Source organism: Achroia grisella, unplaced genomic scaffold (assembly GCF_030625045.1).
Source record: "Achroia grisella isolate CSIRO2021 unplaced genomic scaffold, CSIRO_AGI_Agris_v1 utg598, whole genome shotgun sequence".
Classification (NCBI taxonomy): domain Eukaryota; kingdom Metazoa; phylum Arthropoda; class Insecta; order Lepidoptera; family Pyralidae; genus Achroia; species Achroia grisella.
The window spans coordinates 1,484,136-1,505,524 of record NW_026712958.1 but is presented as its reverse complement, the minus strand read 5'-3'; the positions used below and the strand labels follow the sequence as shown (position 1 = coordinate 1,505,524).

Sequence of the window (21,389 nt, the reverse complement as noted above, 5' to 3'; positions counted from 1 at the left end):
GTATTAAAACAAAATACTTACAAGAACAAGTACTCCGGCGCTGGTGATGATCATGATGAAGATCAGTATAGTGAAGTACGTGAGGAAGTACATACTCATTGAGAGGCCATTCACCCGTAGCTGATTTTTAGCTTTTATCTAAAACAAATAGAAATAGAAATAATCTTTATTAAAATAAACTTAACATGAAAATAAAATTTAATAAAATTGTATTTCTTTATTTATTTTGTATCTCATTCCGAAAGTAGCTTCAACACAGGATGAATGAGCAAGAAACTTTCGTGTTTCTCTTTTGTATAAAAGATATGTTGTTTAACATTTTTAACAATTTGTAAGGTTATCAGTTTCTAGTAAGTACATAACACCACATTTTATGGCGATATAATTATTGTTTTTGGTATAATCTATGTCTAAGATATATTCATATAGTATAAATATAGTCTGTGATGTTTGTAACGTACTCTGTGAAGTTGATAGAGTCTGTATTGTAAAATGGCGGGAACGTCCAAATTAAATGTGAAACGCAAATTTAGATTTTTATTTAAATTACATTTAAATATAGTACAATAATAGAAATATCATTACGGAATTAAAAATCTAAACATATAAATAAAATTGAAGTACCTATTTGTAATATTGAAATAACCGTCTTTAATTAATTGCATATAATAATAATAGAAATATCATTGACACAGCGCCAATTAAAAATTGTGTAAACATGGATAAAAATAAATACATTTATACATAGAAAACACCCAGACCGATACAAACAATCATACTATTTGTTTATATTGAAATAACCGACCATTTTTTACTACCATGCATATGAATATAAATACGGTACATACACCCAAATAACATTCTTTACAACATTTGTCTGTTTGTCTGTTTGTTCCGGCTTATCTCTGAAATGGCTGGACCGATTTTGCCGGGACTTTTATTGGCAGGTAGCTGATCTAATAAGGAATAACTTAGGCTAATCATTACATAGTATAAAACAAAGTCCCTGTCGCTGTCTGTCCGTCCGTCCCTAAGTATGATTTAATCTTTACAACTACACAACGGATTTTGAAGCGGTTTTTTTTAATAGAGTGATTCTAGAGGAAGGTTTATATATATATAATACATGTACACCTGGGCGAAGCCGAGGCGAGTAGCTAGTATTTTATAAAAAATAAAGTAGAATACCGTGCGAACGAACTCGCGGGTACAGCTAGTAATAAATGTGATTAATGAAATTTACCTCGCGATCGTACACGATGTCAACAGCCAGCGTGACCGGCACAAGAGCGAAGATCATGCCCATGAAGATGGCACAGACCACGTTACCAACGTTGAATTCCTCCTGTTGCTCCGTTTGCTGGAACGGATGCGTCAACACTTCGATCGGTTTGAAGTTCTCCATGAGACCAGTTGTAGACATTAATACTCTGAAATTTTGTTAATGTTGTCTTCAAGAAATTACTTATAAAGCGATAAGACCGTTTTGGAATTCACATTTTCGATGTAGTTTTTAGACATCTGTTTGTGATCTCTTATAATTTCAGAGTTTTATACTCTGAAATTTTAAGAGATCAGAACACGTGTCATCCACTTTGTACTTTTTATTGGTTGTTTGTTAGAAGCAGTCCTTTAACCACTTGAAGATTTTTTAGAATTTTTAAACCTAAACCTTAATAATCTTCAAAAAGTATAAATTAAATTAATTATGGTCAAATTTCGACCACCGAGAGACCTCTGGTTACTATAAATTTTCTAACGCCCATAATACAAGCACTGCTGAGCTTGGAAGTATGTAGATTCTTCTGTGTAAATTGGTCAGGATTATTATCAAAATTAACATATCTTTACTTTACCCACGTAGTAGACAGAGATAAATATAAAAGATATTGTAATAATTTGGAATATTTAACATCTACTTCCCACTTAAATTAATTTACACATACTTCGATCTCATTTCGAATCAGATTTTACTGTCAATTAGCATTTACTAAATCTAAATTATATAACTCAAAGGTGACTGACTGATATAGTGATCTATCAACTCACAGCCCAAACCACTGGACGGATCGGGCTGAAATTTGGCATGCAGGTAGATGTTATGACGTAGGCATCCGCTAAGAAAGGATTTTGATTAATTCTACCCCTAAGGGGATAAAATAGGGGATGAAAGTTTGTATAAATCTTCTTAGATTTTGTAGGCCCTAATTTTTTACACACGCTAAACAAAAGTAAAGCCGCATAAACTACACCTAATTAATAATAATACTTCTTAACGCGAGCGAAACCGCGGACTAAAGCTGGTTTTAATAATAATTTGCTTTTAAATAAAGATTTCTGTTTATGATAAAAAGTAGTTGTTCGGATTAATACCAGCTGCTGAGTTTCACCACCGTACCACCCTCCAGAAACTGAAATACCATCCTGATCATCTGGATGAATGGCGGTACTCCACAGTGCGGTTGTCTAGAAACTTTTTGCCACGCACAACCACATTGTGGAATCACCTTCCAGCAATGGTATTACCGAACCGATAGGATATTGAAATCTTCAAGAAAAGAGCTTATTTCTTTTTAAAAGGCCGACAACGTACTTGCAATTCCCCTGGTGTTGCGGGTGCTCATGGGCGGCGGTAATCACTTACCATCAGGTGAGCCGTATGCTCGTTTGTCCCCTGTGTTATATAAAAAAAAGTATTTATACGTACCTATAAATGCTATTATCTAATAAATTGACTATAATAGGCAAACTGTGCGTATAAGTGCTATTATAGTAGGCCATAATTTTCGCATAGGGAATAAGACTTTCCCTTAAACTGAAAGCACCAAAATTCTCCATGTCCAGTAAACTTGCAAAGCTTCCGTTAAAATCTATAATAGGGTGTGCCCCAAGGAGCTCTAATGAGACCCGTAAACCGGACAGCTCTTTGTAATTGTTTTGTTCACTGTGTATTGCTATTGGGGTCTTATTGAAATATGCGTCGGGATCCAGAGTGAGAGGTTGCATCCGAAAAAATACTATTTGCCGGGACTTCATGTAAAGACCAAGAGCACACGAAACTGAAAATAAAATTCCATAATGTTAATAATAAATACAAAAAATATTATACATAGATACTAATAATATGATAGTTATTGTTAGAAGTATTTCATTATCAATCTTATTATTTATGTCATTCCATAAGTTTACAAATTCTTTTTTTTTTATCCTTTACTTCTGCTTTATAAAGTAACAAAAAGTTGTTTTTTGTATATAAATCGCAAAAATTTACAATTATATTAAAATAATTGTAAATTTTTTTTTCAAATTTAATTTAGAATATTCACAGATTTAGGCATGTTTTCCATTTCGTCGATTAAATAGAAAAATGATATTTTTTAAAATTAGAAGCTAGAATTACCTCATTTTATATAAGTAAATTAAATTAACCACGCTCAAATCTTATATCATTATCTACATACTTTTAAAATTATATATAATACTTGTGTGTAAATTTAAAACTTTAAAGGAAAAAATAAGTTTAATATATAAAAAAAAATCTTGTAAATAAATTTACATTTTGAATACTATCATTTTTCCATATAACCGACGATATATACTAAATACGAGAAGATTATGAACACAGAGTATATAAATTTTGGGACTTTGTTCAGTTTACAAATATCTGTATTTTTCCCATATCTTCAATGTTTTATTACTACATTACATTTCATCAATATGTGTCTCCCAAATCTTCAACTTACTGATAGGCATGAAGATCATAACGTATAATTTGTACGGATCGCGTATCATCCTCACAGTCCGGATGTAGACGAGAGCGCAGAACGTCCGCCAGCACGATGGGTTTGTCTTCACAGTCTCGCCCAGTGCGTCCACTGATACTGGCGCTTCAGGTGTCACCTGAAAATATAAACATATTAATGATAATAATAATAAGAATAAAACTCTTTATTGTGTACACATAAAATAATGAGAAAATACAGTAACTAGTAAAATAATAACAAAAGGCGGTCTTATCGCTAAATGCAATCTCTTACTGACAACCTAGAAGAGAGGACTTATGTACATAGAATAGGGTAGGTGGCACACATAACACACTATTTATTATACTACTAGATATACATACTTACATTAGGGATAAATATATAAACCTACATATATACATACATATATACTGCATATTGGAAGAAATGAGAAAAAAATAAAAAAAATAAAAATAAATGTACTATGAAGAGAGATAATGAGACCTTAGTCTATTTTTAAATGATGCATGTGTTTGAGCTGATCGAATGGAGAGTGGTAGAGAGTTCCAGAGGCGAATGGCTTGGACAGTGAAGGAGTTGGAATAATATGTGGAGGAGTGAGCAGGGATCGTCAAACATAGGCTTCTGGTACTACGCAAAGCAGAACCGGGGGATTTAATATGAAATTGGAACTTGGTTTTTAGATATTCAGGGGTGGAGGGGTGGAAAAGAATAGAGTAAAGGAGGGATAATATATGAAAATTCCTGCGAAGACGAATGGGAAGCCACTTGAGTTGACTGCGAAAATTGGAAATGTGGTCATACTTACGGAGACCAAAAATGAATTCTATAGAAAAACTTAATGTAATATCAGTATGCCATCTTTCAGACGGTAAAGGAAGAATATAAATACAAAAACCTTGACTTAAGTGAATAAATTATTCTACATTAATAGATTATTTTTAATACTAATTTAAAATTGCATCTCCTCTACTGTAATAAAGGTGATTAACGTATGTGTATCTCCCACACCGAAGACTTCGGGATTTTAGACTAGTCATATTTAAACGCAATTACGACGTTAGCAATGCAATAAAATATAGGTTTCATATAGACTGCTATCCTTCTCTACAACTTCCTTCATCACTTAAGTTTTTGACCACGTAATATTCAACGGTTATAACGTTATTGATTAAATTAAGAACAACATTTATTTCATAAAACATTGTAACTATAACTCTACACTAGGCTATCCCTGTATCGTGGATGTCAAAGCAAAAAAGATATAAAATTGGTCCTTCGAGCCGGATAAAAAAGGACCAAAATCTATATATACACCTATTATTTATGTACGTAGTATGTATAGGTTAACAATATATGTATAACATAACACATCACATCATTTTTTTAATCTATTTATATATTGTATAATGTTTTGTAATTGTATAATTGTTTAAGAGCTCGAAGTGTAATATATAAATATTCACGTATATATGTATGTAAGTATGTATTTAATTACAGGAGCCAACAGAATGTCAGCGCTGCAGACTTATCTGTAGCTTCATGCTGAGTTGGTTGCCTCTTCATCATTGCGACACATAAAGCCACCTCCATTTTTATTTTATTTTGTAATATTATATTTCTGTATTATTTAATTTGTAAACTTTATTTCTATTTATAAAATGTATCTCATGTATAATATGTGTTTGTAATTGTTGAATAAAGAACTTATCTATCTATTCTATTTAGCAATTAGTCCTAAGAATACCAATAGTTAAATTATGTTATTATTACATACGTTTTATCAATTATTAAATGTAAATTGCGATTAGTCCTACGAACGACCAACAGCTGAATCATATTATTACTATATACGGCATGTGAATTACGAAGTAAAACAAATACCTTGACGTGTTCAACGCCGTGGGTGGTGGAATGCAACGCGTGTGAAGCCGGAGGCGTTGGTAGTGATGTGGTCTTCTGAGTTTCTTTATCATTTAACTCCTGAAAAAAGTCCACAAATAAACATCTCTTTTCATTGAATTTTCTTTTAACCACCGATGCAAAAGGATGAGTGTCATACGTTTGACGTATCTGTAGATGCCCGTCTGTTGCACCGTCGCTGGAAATGGACCAGTTATAATACTTTTTATTTGTTTGAGAGTTGAAGTGATCGAGATGGTTCTTAATTACAATATATTAAGATTTTGATTAAGTGGATATTTATTTATTATTTACTGTGTCCGCGGTTTGCTTGCCTGCTTGAAATTTATAGCCTATATGTTATTCTAAAGTATAAGCTATATTTATATATACTAAATTTTATCAAAATTCGTTCAGTAGTTTTTGCGTGAAAGAGTAACAAAGATACATTCATACTCACAATATTTCTTTATAATATTAATTACATTACTCTTTATTGCACTTGAAAAAATACAACAAACAAAATTTACAACATATGAAGGTACAAAAGGCAATCCTATTGCTAAAGCTAAAGTTACTTATAATTTTATAATTACTGCAGTTGGTATACGTACCTGATAACTAAGCGTCTTGCTCTGCAATGATAGACTCCTGGAGAGGGCTCGTGCTCTCACCAACTTCACTGATGATACGCCTTCCACAGCTTCCGTCTCCTCAGCATTCTCCCCTTCCAAACTGAGGAAGACCTCTTCTAATGTTGTCATTGAGACGCCATAACTTGTAACACCTGAAAATGAACGATAGATGATTTTACTAACTGAAATGGTTAAGCTAACCAGCTGATGTTAAGCGGTAACCGTGTCCAACATACATGAACAGTACTGCAGATATTTCACCATCATGTTGCTGTGTAACATATAATATAAACTTATACATAAAATCGGTCCATTTTTAATAATTAACTTTTTTCGTTCAATCTTCCCTCCATTTCCATCTATCCATATAATATGTAATATAAATCTAAAATCAAAATATATTTATTTCTTACTCACTCTTAAAATCCACATCTACCGTGTATTTATGACTGCACACATCGGCTTATTGCTGGAGCCGCAAGGTCTCGTTAGGTTTATCTGCCCTACTAATTCACTATACCGGGGGGGAGAAAATTGTCAGTAATTTGGACTAGTAGCCCCATTGCTGTATTTATGTATGTACAATGAGAGGTTGACTTCCACGCGGTTTCCCATGGCGTATCCATATGGATACCGTCATGGTAAAAACACGTCACGTCACGTCACTATTATATAGTATATTTTCTTTTGTCCAGGGTAAAAAAGGAGCTATTTTAATTTGATTGATTTGATGATTCATTCAATGAAAGAATTAACATGAAGTTCCCATGAAAATCCTTGTGATTGGAAAATTTACTTTTTTCTTTCGTTCAGGGTAAAAAAGGTGCTATTTTAATAATACATTCGATGAAAGAATTAACATGAAGTTTCCATGAAAATCCTTGCCTAGTGATTGGAAAATTTACTTCACCTCATTACTATATAACATAAATTTATTATTTTATTTTTCTCCAGGGCAAAAGAGCACTAATCTAACAGCACATTCCAAGAATTGACGTGACGTTTCCACGAAAATCCTCACCTGGTCGGTTCGATTCGGTGGTTGACTCTAACATTTCATGGAAGAGTTAATACCTGAGTCGCGACTCCATCAAAGGGCATCAAAAACTTACCCAGCCGGTTGGTCTTCTCCTTGATCTCGTGCTCGATGGCGTGGAAGAGTGGAGGGAACAGGTGCACGGCGTAGTGCGGCAGGATGTACGACAGCTCGCGTCCGTGGCGGCGGGCCTTCTCCGCGCGAGGCACGTGACCACGCACCAGACGCGTGATCTGGTGCTCACGGCATGCGCCTGACGTGTACAAATTGAATATGTATCGTAATACTTAGATAATTTATGTATCCTGTCTCTAACCTATAGGGTAACTAGCCAATAGTTACCATAGGTTAAAAGTTAGAGACAGGGTCGGGCGTCCCATCCTGCCCCATCGTGTCTACTGACTGAAAATGTGTGATAACTTAGAAACGATCGCCTACGTTCTCCCGACTGATAAATTAAGGTAAACAAATGGAATATGGGATAATTAGTAACCAGTGGTTGTCTGCGTCCTCCTGACCATGGGCTGAGGGTGGGGCAGCAGTTTAAAACATTATGTAACTAGCAAACTATACCCATAATCTTATTAGGCACATTGATTGAAGTAGAAAAAGTATAATCCATCACATTTAAAATAAGTATTGTTGCTTAGTAACAGTTTGTATGTAACGTGCAACTGCAATCGGAACGAAGTAAATTATATTTACTACTATATATCACTCAAAATATCTCTATCAAATCTTACTACGATAATTTTTTTCATACAAATCGGTTATACCCTATAGCACCCTGTATCTGTAAGTTATTTTTAATGTCGACTATCGAGTATGAACTTTCTTACAAATATTAAGTATCGTAAGACTTAGATAATTTATGCTTTCCGGTTTAGTTAGTTACCCTACAGGTTAGAGACAGGGTCGGGCGCCCCATCCTGCCCCACCGTGGCTACGCCCATGCTCACGACTCATAACTAAGTTAGTGCAATGAAATGTGCAATAAATGTTAACCGAGCCGTTATCTACGTCCTTCCAATCCCGCAATCGTGACTGATTGTATTTTAATATTTCTTGTGATGGTGGTTCAGCGGTTTTGCACCGTCTTAGTATCGATAGTCTCAGGTTCGATTCCTCGCGAACATTTGTAGTCTTTAGTGTGATTGTTTATGTATTACGAGTATTTACATTAATACATATTTAAGTATTTCTATCAGTTGTCTAGTATATATAACACAAGCTCTGTTTAGCTTGGGATTAGATGGCACTGTGTCTTTATTCCAGGTTGATCATCATTACATTGCACTGAATAAAATATTTTTCTTTCTTTCTTTCATTAATATTATTATCTATACTTACATAATAAAGCATAATCTATCCATCTTTTCTAATAATAAAAACTTAAAATAACAGAATTTATTAATTACCGTCCAGAACCAGAGTCAAATGGTATCCGATACCAAATTTATTCTTTAAAAACAGAGAAGTCCCAGCACACCGCACCTGAAAAGAATCGAAATTCATTATCTTATACATATATAAAATTCTCGTGTCTTGGGACACGAGAATTTTACTGAAGAGAGAGAACTGTTAGCTACAATACTTCCCGAAATGGCAATTTTTATTAAATTTTATATGAACACTAGCTTTTGCCCGCGGCTTCGCTCGCATTAATTTATCCCCTTAGGGGTGGAATTTATCGAAATCCTTTCTTAGGGGATGCCTACGACATAGTATCTTTATGCATGCAATGTCTCAGCCCTATCGGTTTAAAATTGCCAAAGTTTCATACTAACTTTCATCCCCTATTTTATCCCTTTGGGGATAGAATTAATCAAAATCCTTAGCGTATGCCTAGTATGCCTACGTCATAACATCTACCTGCATGCCAAATTTCAGCCCGATCCGTCCAGTGGTTTGGGCTGTGCGTTGATAGATCACTACGTCAGTCAATCACCTTTGAGTTATATATATTTAGATTCAGTAGGTCTGAGAATCAGCTATCACATAACATAAGTACTATCACAGATAACATAATATTACATTACTATCTATTTTTCATACCCCTAAGGGATAAGGTTTGTCCACCCCTAACATTTATTTTGATTAAGATAATATTTTAAATTATATTATGATTTGGATAAAAAGCTTTCCTATCAAACAACCCTAAATTTTAACCCTTCTACCAATCTTTACATTTTATTGCGATATTAGTTAAATTAACGTTTGCCGGGCTTATAATAGAAACATAATCGAATTTTATATGTTGGTAAAAACTGTATTAAAATCTACACTCTCTCGATCGTTTCGATCCCCCAATAAAACAACCCTATATTTTCACCCTTCTACCAATCTTTACACTTTAATTGCGACAATAGTGTTTAAATTTATATGGCAAAACAACGTTTAATAATTTAATAGAATAAGATCGAATATATTGGTAAAAACTGTATTAAAATCTACACTACTCACTCTGCCCTTACGATCAATCCCCCAATAAAACAACCCTTAAAAATCTTTACACTTTAATTGCGACATTAGTGTTTAAATTTATATGGCAAAACAACGTTTGCCGGGACAGCTAGTAAAATAGAAACATAAGATCGAATCGTCTTATCTATTGGTAAAAACTGTATTAAAATCTACACTACTCACTCTGCCCTTACTGATCACAGCTTTCCTATCCCCCAATAAAACAACCCTAAATTTTCACCCTTCTACCAATCTTTACACTTTAATTGCGACATTAGTGTTTCATTTTATATGTCAAAACAACATTAGCCGGGACAGCTAGTAAAATAGAAACATAAGATCGAATCGTCTTATCTATCGGTAAAAACTGTATTAAAATCTACACTACTCACTCTGCCCTTACTGATCACAGCTTTCCTATCTCCCAATATATCAGCTTCGTCCATGAAGTGAGTTGTCAGCAACAATACTTTCCCGCGCTTCGCTCTCTGCAATATTCTCCAAGTCTGCCTCCTGGATACTGGGTCTACGCCAGCTGTTGGCTCGTCCAGTATTATAATCTGAAATTTAAATGTATGTTCACAATTGTCATTTAAGCAGAAATAGAAATAGATATAATCTTTATTCAAATAAACTTAATATAAGCACTTTTGAATAGTCAAGTTTTTTTATTCTACCGCTATTTCGGAATGCAGATTCATCAACAGGAGAATGAGCAAGAAAGATTAATACCAGCTACTGAGTTGTACCACCCGCCAGAAACTCAAATACCATCCTGATCATCTGGATGAATGGCGGTCTTCCACAGTGCGGTTTTCTAGAAACTTTTTGCCTCGCACAACCACATTATGGAATCACCTTCCAGCAATGGTATTTCCGAACCTGTACCATATTGAAACCTTCAAGAAAAGAGCTTATTCCTTTTTAAAAGGCCGACAACGTACTTGCAATTCCCCTGGTGTTGCGGGTGCTCATGGGCGGCGGTAATCACTTACCATCAGGTGAGCCGCATGCTCGTTTGTCCCCTGTGTTATAAAGAAACAAAAAAATGTTAATCTTACTTTAGGATCACCAATGAAAGCGATGGCTATACTAAGCTTCCGCTTCTGTCCGCCGGACAGATGTTTAGAGAACACTCCGGCCTGATCCAGCAGCCCGACATCCGCTAGCGACTTGTGAATCTCATCTGGTATCCTTTTGCGAGGTATGCCCTAAATATAATAAGAATATTTAAAAAAATCTTTATTTGATTTATTTGACGGCTTACCTCGATAGTCTAGTGGTTGGGCACTCCGCCTTACTTCCAATAGTGTGTTCGATTCTTGGCAAACATTTGTATTCATGAGTATGACTGTTTGTATCGTCTAGATGTATTATGTATGTATTTACAAAAAATGATTATGTTAGTATTTTTTGAAAAGCTTTGCTTAACCTTTTATGATTATTATTGAGAGAAATAAATAAAGGAAAATATTTATTGTCAACCATTATTAACAAACATACATATATTTATATATAAACAATATACATACACACACATACATTACAAAAAAATATTTAATGACTAGCTGCACCACCCGCGACTTCGTCCGCGTGGATTTAAACTTTATTCTTCTATAATAAAAGTAGACTAAGTTACTCCTTATTACATCATATACCTGTCAAAAAAAGTCCCATCAAAATCGGTCCAGCCAGAAAAATTCTTTCATTTTAGATCAATAAAGTTAAATTCCACGCGGACGAAGTCGCGGGAACAGCTAGTAAGAAATATATTCGTAAAGAGAAAATATTCGATGATATTAAACATACTTTTACAGCAGCGAAGAACTGCAGATGTTCCTTCACGGACAGCAAATCGAAGAGCACGTCTTGTTGAGGACACACGCCTATCATCTGCCGTATCTCGTACATGTCGTTCGGATCCCTACAATATAATCTTATATATAAAATTCTCGTGTCACAGTTTTCGTTCCCATACTCCTCCAAAACGGCTTGACCGATTCTCATGAAATTTTGTGAGCGTATTGAGTAGGTCTGAGAATCGGCCAACATCTATTTTTCATTCCCCTAAATGTTAGGGGTAGTCCACCTCAATTTTTTTTTTATTTTAAGGCAAAACAACGTTTGCCGGGACAGCTAGTTAACATATAAATACTTTCATTGACTTCCATCACCATAAAATATATAAAGTTAGCTAGCTATGGCAGAAGAATGTTTGCGGAGTCAGCTAGTAGCTGACCCCGTATACATTGTTCTGCCATATAAATTAAAATAGCTATTAAAAAATACGGGTTGGTGATAGAAGAGTGTAAATTTAGGGTTGTATGTATTTTTAATGACACATAATAAAAAGGTAAAATAAAAAAAGTTGTCGAAAAAATAACAATTATAAAAACTTTTTGGGGTGAGCCACCCTTAAAACTCAGGGGTATAAAAATCAAATATAAAACTATTCTCAGACCTACTGAATATACATATAACATTTCATCAAAATCGGTCAAGTTTCAAATAAATGTTATACATGTTTACAATAATACAGATTCATTTTTAATTTCAAATTTGGGAGAATAGAGTGACCACCAGCATATGCTATTGCAAAAGTGAATAGTCTAATCAGTGTACGAACACTACCCGAACAGACTAGTCCCCACAAGCAGCACCCGTTCACGAGTATGACGGATGAGCCAGCCATCATTGCACTCAATCATATTAGAGGGAGCACATTGACCCGGCCCACCATGCCGCCACAAGTTTGAACTTTATAATTAAACAATATATTATGACTCTATTAAATAATTACATGAACATCCGTAATAACACCTGAAATACAACATACCTGACGTCCAGTCCATATACATAAGCAGTCCCAGCAGTGGGCGTGGTGAGTCCAGTAAGGATATTGAAGAGCGTGGACTTGCCAGCACCATTATGCCCCAAAACAGCAGTGATCTGACCTTCGTAGATGCTCAGATCGATGCCGTCGATAGCTTTGATTTCAGGTTTCCGACAGTGTCTGAAACTCTTTTGGAGGCCTACAATTCTGATGGCTTCTTTTTCTTGGAGCTCCCTGTTGAAGATATTATTATTATTAGCAACTTGTCTGTATGAACACCCAAAAACAAATATATACAATTGGATAATCAAATTATCAACTATATACTATAGCTGGAGGACGTCCTCTACCTCTTTTATGTTATTTAATTTCCTTGTCACTTCGCATTATATGGCATCAAATTCAATATATTTTAAATAGTCGAGGTATCATCTGATTAAATTCATCTATCTTATCGTAATATATTAGGCTCTTTCCTTCCCTTACCTATAACAAACGGACATTTGTTTGAATATAAGATTTGAAACCTACTGTGAAACTGGAAAGCTGATATCTTCGAGACCTCTCTGTACAGGTACGTGACTGACGCTTCCACCTATATATATACATAGTGAATTCCCTAACATTTTGGTAGCAGAGTAGTTTCCCTAACACAGGTATTACAGCTAACTATCTTAAATTTGTTACGTTGCATCTATCGATTTGATTTTAAAGTCTATACGTTACATATCGAATTTAAACTGGATGGGTGTGCGCTCCTATCAGAACGCTCCTTTTGTGTTGCGTTTTGTTGCTGCTTTATTTATTTATTTAAAATACGGTGCTCACCACACTTACATAAAATCCAAAGCGTGTAGTATAGAATAGAATAGAAAATCATTTATTCAAATAAACTTAATTTAAGCACTTTTGAATAGTCAACATTTTTTTTTAATCTACCGCATTTACAAGAAGAATAAAATTAAACAATCCTTGTAAGTTCACATTTTACAAGTTTTACAAACTACCAACCAGCACTAATTTATTTAGCGTATAAAAACACAATAAGTTAAATCATACTTGTACAGTCTTTAAGTCGTTCACGAGTATGACGGAACTCATCTAATTTTTCCTTGTTTTATACATAATATTTTCATAATATGTAAAGTGCGGCAATCAATACAAAAGCCGTGAGTAGTAAAAGTAGTAAGTACATTAAAAACAACAAACACTCAATAAACTTATTAATATAGTCGTGATATATACAGACATTTACTGTACGCGACAAATTTGCTGCTAACACATGGACAGATCAAACTTAAGATAAATATGTTTAAAAATGTGAGCGAAAGTTTTTAGCCCAGCTATTAGAAAAAGCTTACCTGGGTACAGGTTCGATATCCTTGTTATGCGCTGCTTCGCCGTTAGAGTGGAAGTGTATAGCTGAAACTCTCCCACGTCTGCTACCGATCCAGAAAGACGGCAATAGACAAAACCATGGCTTCTGTTTGATGCCGTATTCACCTGGGTAAACATTAAACTTGATTACAAATAAATATCTATTTGTGTATGTTTGTAATGGGAAATTCGCTGACGACCTACCTGATGATAAGTGATTGATTATTGATATGACCAATATTATGGATAGCATAAAACGAACTTGGGATACCGCTGATACTCCAACACTGCCTAAGAACTAAGTGTCATATCTTCAAATTCAAATTCAAAATATCTTTATTCATGTAGGTCTATTACAGACTCTTATGATATATCAAATCTACCGTCAGTTCGGAATGATTTCGAGATGAGAAGAACTGACAAGAAACTCAGCTCGTATATTTTTTTAATAAATATTGTACATATTTTCAGTTATACAGATTCATTTAAATTCTAATTTGGGAGAATAGAGTGACCACCAGCATATGCTATCGCAAAGAACAAAAAAAATTAATCAGTGTTCGCAACCAGAACAGACCAGTCCCCACAAGCAGCACCCGTTCACGAGTATGACGGATGAGCCAGCCATCATTGCACTCTTTTTATGAATTGAGTATTTTCAACTGAAAGTAACTTACGGGTAAAAAATTATAGTTACACTTTATTGAATTTTAAATATTAAATTCGTGCAAACACTCACTAGGTATGACAGCATCGAGCCAGTACGCTGCCAGGCCATATAGTACTGTGTCCACTGCCATCATGATCAGACTGCCACCGAACGGTACCCCAGGTCCACTCCAGAGGTTCTCCCATGTCACGCCCACACCGGCCATATCCAAGACCAAAGCCTGATGACAAAGAATGTAGAGCAATAGATGGAAATGAGTGTATACCTGATGACATAAAATGTGGAGAATTAGATAGAGCTGCAGGCAAGCCTGTTGAGGTAATGATAATATAAAATGTGCAACAGTAGATGGAGCTGTAGGCAAACCTGAGGATATAGGTTTTTAGAATATAGAAGATTAGATGAAGCTGAAGGTAAACATTATAATATAGAATGTAGAACATTCTAGAACCAAATTCTCTGTCAATAAGTAAACAGTCAAATAATCGATCATTTTGATTGCTATTAAATGACCATTGAGGAGGTGTACATCCAATAGAATGTGTTTATACTTAATCCAGTTTGGTACCCAAAATAAATTAATAGTCACAGTTTACAATTTAGCATCTAAATTTATTGTCATATTCTAGAATCGTACATATAACTATGGAATTTAGGAACATACCCCATTACTATCGTAAATTTAATTTCTAGGTAATTAATTCTTGCAAAACCAGAAGACCTCCAGTCATAGCATGTAATATTATCTGTGGTCGTAGTTATTACTACGGACTATTGTCCTGATATCTTCTTCTATGATAAGTAATGTTAAATTGTAATTACCTATCTAAAACATAACCTAAGCATCTGTACTTGTAGTACTTGCGATTTCATTTATTAAGTTAATTTCATTAACAATTGGTTTAACATTTGATAATAAGCCCTACTTAATTTTAACTGATAAACTAAAAATAATTACGTATCTAAAGTATAACCTAAGCATCTTTACTGTAATTGTAGTATTTGCAACTTTGTGTACTATCTTAATTTCAACAATTGGTTTAACATTTGATAATAATTTTAAGTGATAAACTGATTAAAATTATAATGCATCTATTAATAATTTACTATACCTTGTCCATAGCAAGCGCGTAACAACTGGAGCTGATGAGCGAGACGAACCAGAAGGCGAGCGAGTCCGCGTTAGAAACGAACACTTGGATGAAGTACAGACCACTCATCAAATTTACTGCAAAGCTGCCGAGGATGCCGGCCGTCTGAATAAAATTACATTCACTAGTCACATGTTTTCGGTAAGCAATAACATTAAACAACTTTCTAATGCAATAAATATTACTAGAGCAAATTGTTCATAAATAGCATGTATCCTTATTACAAATAATTAGAGAGACTTTAAGTGTATTAATAAAATTGGATTATCAATTAATACAAAATCTCCGCAAACAGGTCTTTTGTTTTCATTCTGAGAATTTTTTACAGAAACATCGAGAGAGGTATATACCGTAAAATTATTCTTATTAAAACCCGATAGATAAGATTTACTGGTTTTTCCAAACTCGTACAAACGTGAATAATAACAACCTAAAAGTAGTTCCTGATGGATTTTATTTGTAATGATAAACTGAATTCTACTCACCCTGGCTCTATCAAAGAACGGCGTTAACATGAAGGCAAACGTGATGATGGTGAATCCAAACAGCAGCATCAGCAAGAATATTAGGATATACGAAGAATGTTGAAATACCTGTAACAAGAAGAATTGTAATCAATAAGAATGGTTCCAGAACTGATAATAAAAGAATAGAAGAGACATCGAGAAGAAAAGTAGAACTAACCTTCAGAGTGAAGAGTAAAACTGTGCTAACGAAGGACAAGATAGTAACGAAAACTGCGTAGATAAGAAACCAGGAGCCCCTGTAAAAAGAAATGTAAGATATATAAGCGAGGTAGTATTTCTGCAAAGTTGTCTATGTCAGTACCTCAGTTCCACCTTCTTCTAGCTATCAAAGAGTTGCTTTGTAAGATGTTTTTTTGGTTAAAGGTTGAGATCAGGTAGTCTGATAAGGTATGGAGGACTAACATCTTATGTCAACTGTTGAGCATATTGCTAGCAATGTACCATCTCAGGTTGACTTCCAAGCGGTTCCCCTGGAAACCATCGTGATAAATTCTTGTTGAATTTGTCACGATGGGCTAACTGACGCGACCTTATCATCCTCCACTGGTGCCTCGCCAGCGTAAACCTTTCGCGCAGGCGGGTGCACCATTCCATTATCTTCAAAAAGTCCTCCAGAATGGCAATGGATGAGTGGTATATGATGACATGTGCCTGAGGTGCTGTTCATGTACAAATATTGTTGATAGTTGCCACTATCCTCACAATTACAATGACGTTGCTATGTATCCTTTACGAAAGAAGTTTTGTTTTGTCGTCAGTCCTTGTTGAAGGAGTAACGTTTGTTATAGTCTATTTAATTATTGAATCCCCAATAATCCGTAATATTAACAAATCTTATTACAGCTCTCGGTCATCCAGCTCGAAGGACCGTATGAATAACAGACCCAAAAACTAATCACTTTCTTTGGTCACTAGTGTTTAATATTATGTAATTTTACAGGATAAAAATATATTATTAATACAACATATTTTGGTATCAAATCTATACAACTCATTAATTATAAATTCTAATTTAGAATCGTCATATAAATAAAAATATTGCTAGATAACCATGAAAGTTTTATATCCATATTAGACCATATACAATCAGCTTGTTTGCCATTTCAGTGAAATAAAAAAAAAAACTAATTTGACACAATTAAAATTTTACAACTTTTTACAAAATCCTCTGCAGTAATAACTAAAATCAACTTGTTTGCATGTTAAACTCTAATTGAAGGACGATTAAAGGTAATGAAGTTTTTAATGTTTCATGTAATGCAGGAACGTAAACAATTTCATAATATATTCTGTAAACCTTTTTATAGTGATTTTAGGTACGGTACAGCCTTGTTACTAACCGAACTTAGAAAGTTTATGAGTTCAAATCTAGTCCAAGCATTCTCAAAATTCGAAAATCAAAATTTTGTTCTAAACATCGAAGTAACTTTATGTTTCTCGTGCTGAATTTGCTTTCCGAATGAAAGCTAGAATCGAAATGATTAACCAAAAGAAAAAAAATATTATTTTACTTATGAATAATCATTTCGAAAGTTCATTCAACCAACTGTCATTGCTATTTGTCACACAAATTTCTTACAAATGTAAAAGAGCACGAAAAATATCTTGCTCATTCTTCTTGTGATGACTATGCTTTCCGAATGAGTGGTAATATGATTAGTCAAAAGTGCTTATTTGATGAACATACTCATCATCATACAGCAGTAAATACAATTTATTTTTCATTTTATCACAGCACGTAAGACATGACTGTTACTTAGCAATAAGAACACTGATTTTAAATGTGAGTTCATAACCAATGTGCATAATATTATTTCAGTAAAGATTCTTTTAAAAGAGACTTCTACTTCTGGCTACTTTCTTACCATCTTACCATTCCAAATATATAATAAAATATATAAGAATCACGTTACATTACTCACCAGTACACCGAATCTTTCAAGCCCATAATCCTCATTCCCTCCCTGATTTTCTTCTCTTTTTCCCCAACTACAAACATGAGGAGGTACGTGATGAACTGTGACAGCGTCATCACCATATACATAGGCATGATCACTCTGAAGATGACCAGCCAGTCCCCGGTGTGCTGGCGCTTGGGGAACTGACGCAGTTCTATTCGGGGAGGTGGAATTGCTGTTCCTGTATCCACCTGGAAGACAATAATCATATCCTTGGATAAGTCACACAGCGCCATCTAGTCCCAAGCTAAGCAGAGCTTGTGTACTAGACAACTAATGTATAGAATTAAATACATTTTTTGTAAATGCATACACAATATACAAAGAGCTTGTATTATAGGTAAGGTAAGGTAAGGTAAGACTACACATACTTAAATACATTTTTTTATAATCCATTCACATTATACATACAATCATACTTATGACTACAAATATTTGTACTGAGCGAGATATCGAACCCGCGACCATGTGAAGTAAAGCGGTATGCTAAACCGATATACCACCAAGGCCATTAAAATGAAAACTTTGCTTGCTTTTCTTTCTAGTCACCTGTAGTAGAAAGCGTTTATTTCGTTTATAGCTCTCTGGCATTTTTATGGGTTATATTTTTGGCTACATTTAGTGACAAATATTTTCGTTTGCAATTTAAAGGAAACAAATATGTAGTCTTTGAGTTAGTTAGTATCAATTGATCTCACCTTGATCTTTATATAGTCTATCAGAGTCTGTAAAGCGAGGAATCCAGAGTAATAATACTGTAGAACGGGACAGGCGTCTTCCCTGTGCATCTCCGAGAGTGGGATCAGCTGGCCACCTCTAGACCAGTCTGAGGACCAGTCCTTCACAGTACGCTCCCTGCATTTAGCAGGGGAGGTGGTCAGGGTGCGTGTAGAAGGAGTCCCAGAGTGGGATGGGTTGGTTCTGATGGTGTACCTGCAAAATATTTGATGTTGACTAGATGCATGTGTTAAACATATTAATTGTCGCAGATCGTCTGGAGATGTCTATGTCTTCCGCTAAACAGTTTGCTTTATAAGTTCTTTTTCAGTTAAAGCGTGAGCTAGTGGAGGCACTGGTAATGAACATATGCGAGCCGCATTACCAGTGCCTCCACTAGCTCAGAGTCATAGGCTATTTTGTTATTTTTTTCCACCCGGTCAAAAACTTCTAAAAATAGGCTTGTGCCTGAATGTGCATGTACATATAGAGAACGAACGAGAAAAACCGCGCGTTTCCACGTCCTTTAATTGTGCGTGCTTTAGCGCATATTTATAATTACTTCATTGCAATTACAAAATGGCGGACATCTGACTAAGACAAAAAGGAGCAACAACTTTTATAGGGTTAATAATAATATATAAATCTTGAACGTTTTTCTTGAAATAATAACAAAATTTTAAAAGTGAAATTACATGAATCATATGCTAAAAATACGCGTGAAAGAGACAAAAAATATAGTTAAATGCAATCCCTAACGATTGCGCGTGACAGTTTTCCCGCGCTATATTGCGTTCGCTCTGATCGCACTTTTTTTTCGGACTACTCTAATGCTGTGTTGGCCGCAGCTGGCCTTTACAGCTTCACCGGACGATAGGGGACGAGTGCAGATGGCACTCCAAACCCGCGGAAGGACTTATAGAGCGGCTGAAGACCAACTCCGCCTGACTCTTATCTAATTAGATAATATAACCACTCACCGCAGTGGTTCTCCGAAAACGCTGGGGTCTGTGTGAAAGATGACGGCGATGGGGAAGTTCTTGCTGTCGTTGTGGTACGCGTCGTTCAGCTCTGTGGTGTCGTTGTACCGGATCCAATGAATGGCAGGCTGTCCGGACTCGAGAAGCATGCTGTTGATGTCCTCCAAAAAACTCTGCACAAATATTTATTCACTAGTTTAAAATATTTATTTATTTATATACTTTTTATTGCAGCAGATAAATTATAGGAATCAAAATTAACAGAGTAATAGGGCAACTAGGCGTCGTAATTGGTTATGCATTTCCTTCCAGAGAATATTTGGGTAGAAGAGAAATTTATATTATAGAGGAAAAAATGTTTAATAGTCCATATATCTGCTAAAATGGCGTAATCTAGCAGGGTACTAGTGAAGGATGGTAGGATAAGGATGTAGTCAGATCATCGTTAATCTATATCCAGATTTTTTTATTGGATGATAATGGAATGGAGCTCCCGCCTGCACTAACGGTTTATAGCGGGGCATCAGTGGAAGATGATAAGATGAGGCATGGTGAATTAGCTCAGAGGAACTGCTTGCAACATGGAGTAAAACTGACATGGTACACTGCTAGCAATGGGATCACTAATCCACGTTACTAAAATCCGCTTACCCCTACATCTTATCTATCTATAGATTAGGCATTTAGGCACGGCATCACGTGTACTGCTTTATCGATTTCGCTAAGTCTTTTTTTGTTGTATTTGCTATTGTTAGGAACTAAAATATTAAGAAAGTTACGCGGAAAATTAGAAAAGTTATTAAGTGTTCTTTAATGTTTGCCTCCTATGATTGTACGTAGTATTATTATTTATGTGATAAATTAATCATGTTTATGATTCATTAGTCACATTCCGTGCTCATGCATTGGTAAAAAGATAGGTTTAAAAGTGTATATTATTACAGTCAATTGCCCATCTAATTTTTTAGAATTTAGCTAAAAGAACAATAAGAAAATGACGTCAGTCGGTAAAGTAAACTCACCCCTATCAGTTAATGTACAAAATGTTGCATGTGTGAGTGTAAACAGGGTGTCTATACAACACATATACAACTCCGCCGCCAAACATTAACCCCTAAATAATGTACAATATACATACGCACAAAGGAAAACGTTACTTGGCGATTTTATCGAAAGTTAAAAAGAGCAATGAACTAGACAACCCTTGTGTTCATATTTGATTAGCGAAGCGTTTTTTCATAGTTGTAAGCTAGGTGTAAGGTACAGAGGTAGACTGTAAAATTTTGTCTGCGTGTGTCTCACTTACATCAGCCGCTGAGCAGTTTGCTTTGTACGTTGAAGATTAGGCAGTGATATTAGAGTAAGGAGGGATAAAT

General features: G+C 34.9%; 1 protein-coding gene across 1 annotated transcript in view; it reads right to left on the bottom strand.

Moving 5' to 3' along the window:
* Window positions 1-21,389, bottom strand: part of LOC131848887 (cholesterol transporter ABCA5-like) — a 76,398-nt gene that overhangs the window by 18,371 nt on the left and 36,638 nt on the right. The window contains exons 4-23 of the mRNA XM_059198841.1: window positions 20,014-20,186; window positions 19,015-19,249; window positions 18,281-18,507; window positions 16,516-16,594; window positions 16,317-16,424; window positions 15,793-15,936; window positions 14,750-14,900; window positions 13,995-14,136; window positions 12,637-12,867; window positions 11,610-11,724; window positions 10,862-11,011; window positions 10,193-10,360; window positions 8,756-8,831; window positions 7,414-7,590; window positions 6,281-6,453; window positions 5,643-5,747; window positions 3,744-3,900; window positions 2,708-3,059; window positions 1,244-1,430; window positions 22-138 (exon numbers count right to left, since the gene is read on the bottom strand). Of these exons, the coding sequence (XP_059054824.1) occupies window positions 22-138; window positions 1,244-1,430; window positions 2,708-3,059; window positions 3,744-3,900; window positions 5,643-5,747; window positions 6,281-6,453; window positions 7,414-7,590; window positions 8,756-8,831; window positions 10,193-10,360; window positions 10,862-11,011; window positions 11,610-11,724; window positions 12,637-12,867; window positions 13,995-14,136; window positions 14,750-14,900; window positions 15,793-15,936; window positions 16,317-16,424; window positions 16,516-16,594; window positions 18,281-18,507; window positions 19,015-19,249; window positions 20,014-20,186 (3,267 nt within the window). The remainder of the gene's footprint in view (window positions 1-21; window positions 139-1,243; window positions 1,431-2,707; window positions 3,060-3,743; window positions 3,901-5,642; window positions 5,748-6,280; window positions 6,454-7,413; window positions 7,591-8,755; window positions 8,832-10,192; window positions 10,361-10,861; window positions 11,012-11,609; window positions 11,725-12,636; window positions 12,868-13,994; window positions 14,137-14,749; window positions 14,901-15,792; window positions 15,937-16,316; window positions 16,425-16,515; window positions 16,595-18,280; window positions 18,508-19,014; window positions 19,250-20,013; window positions 20,187-21,389) is intronic.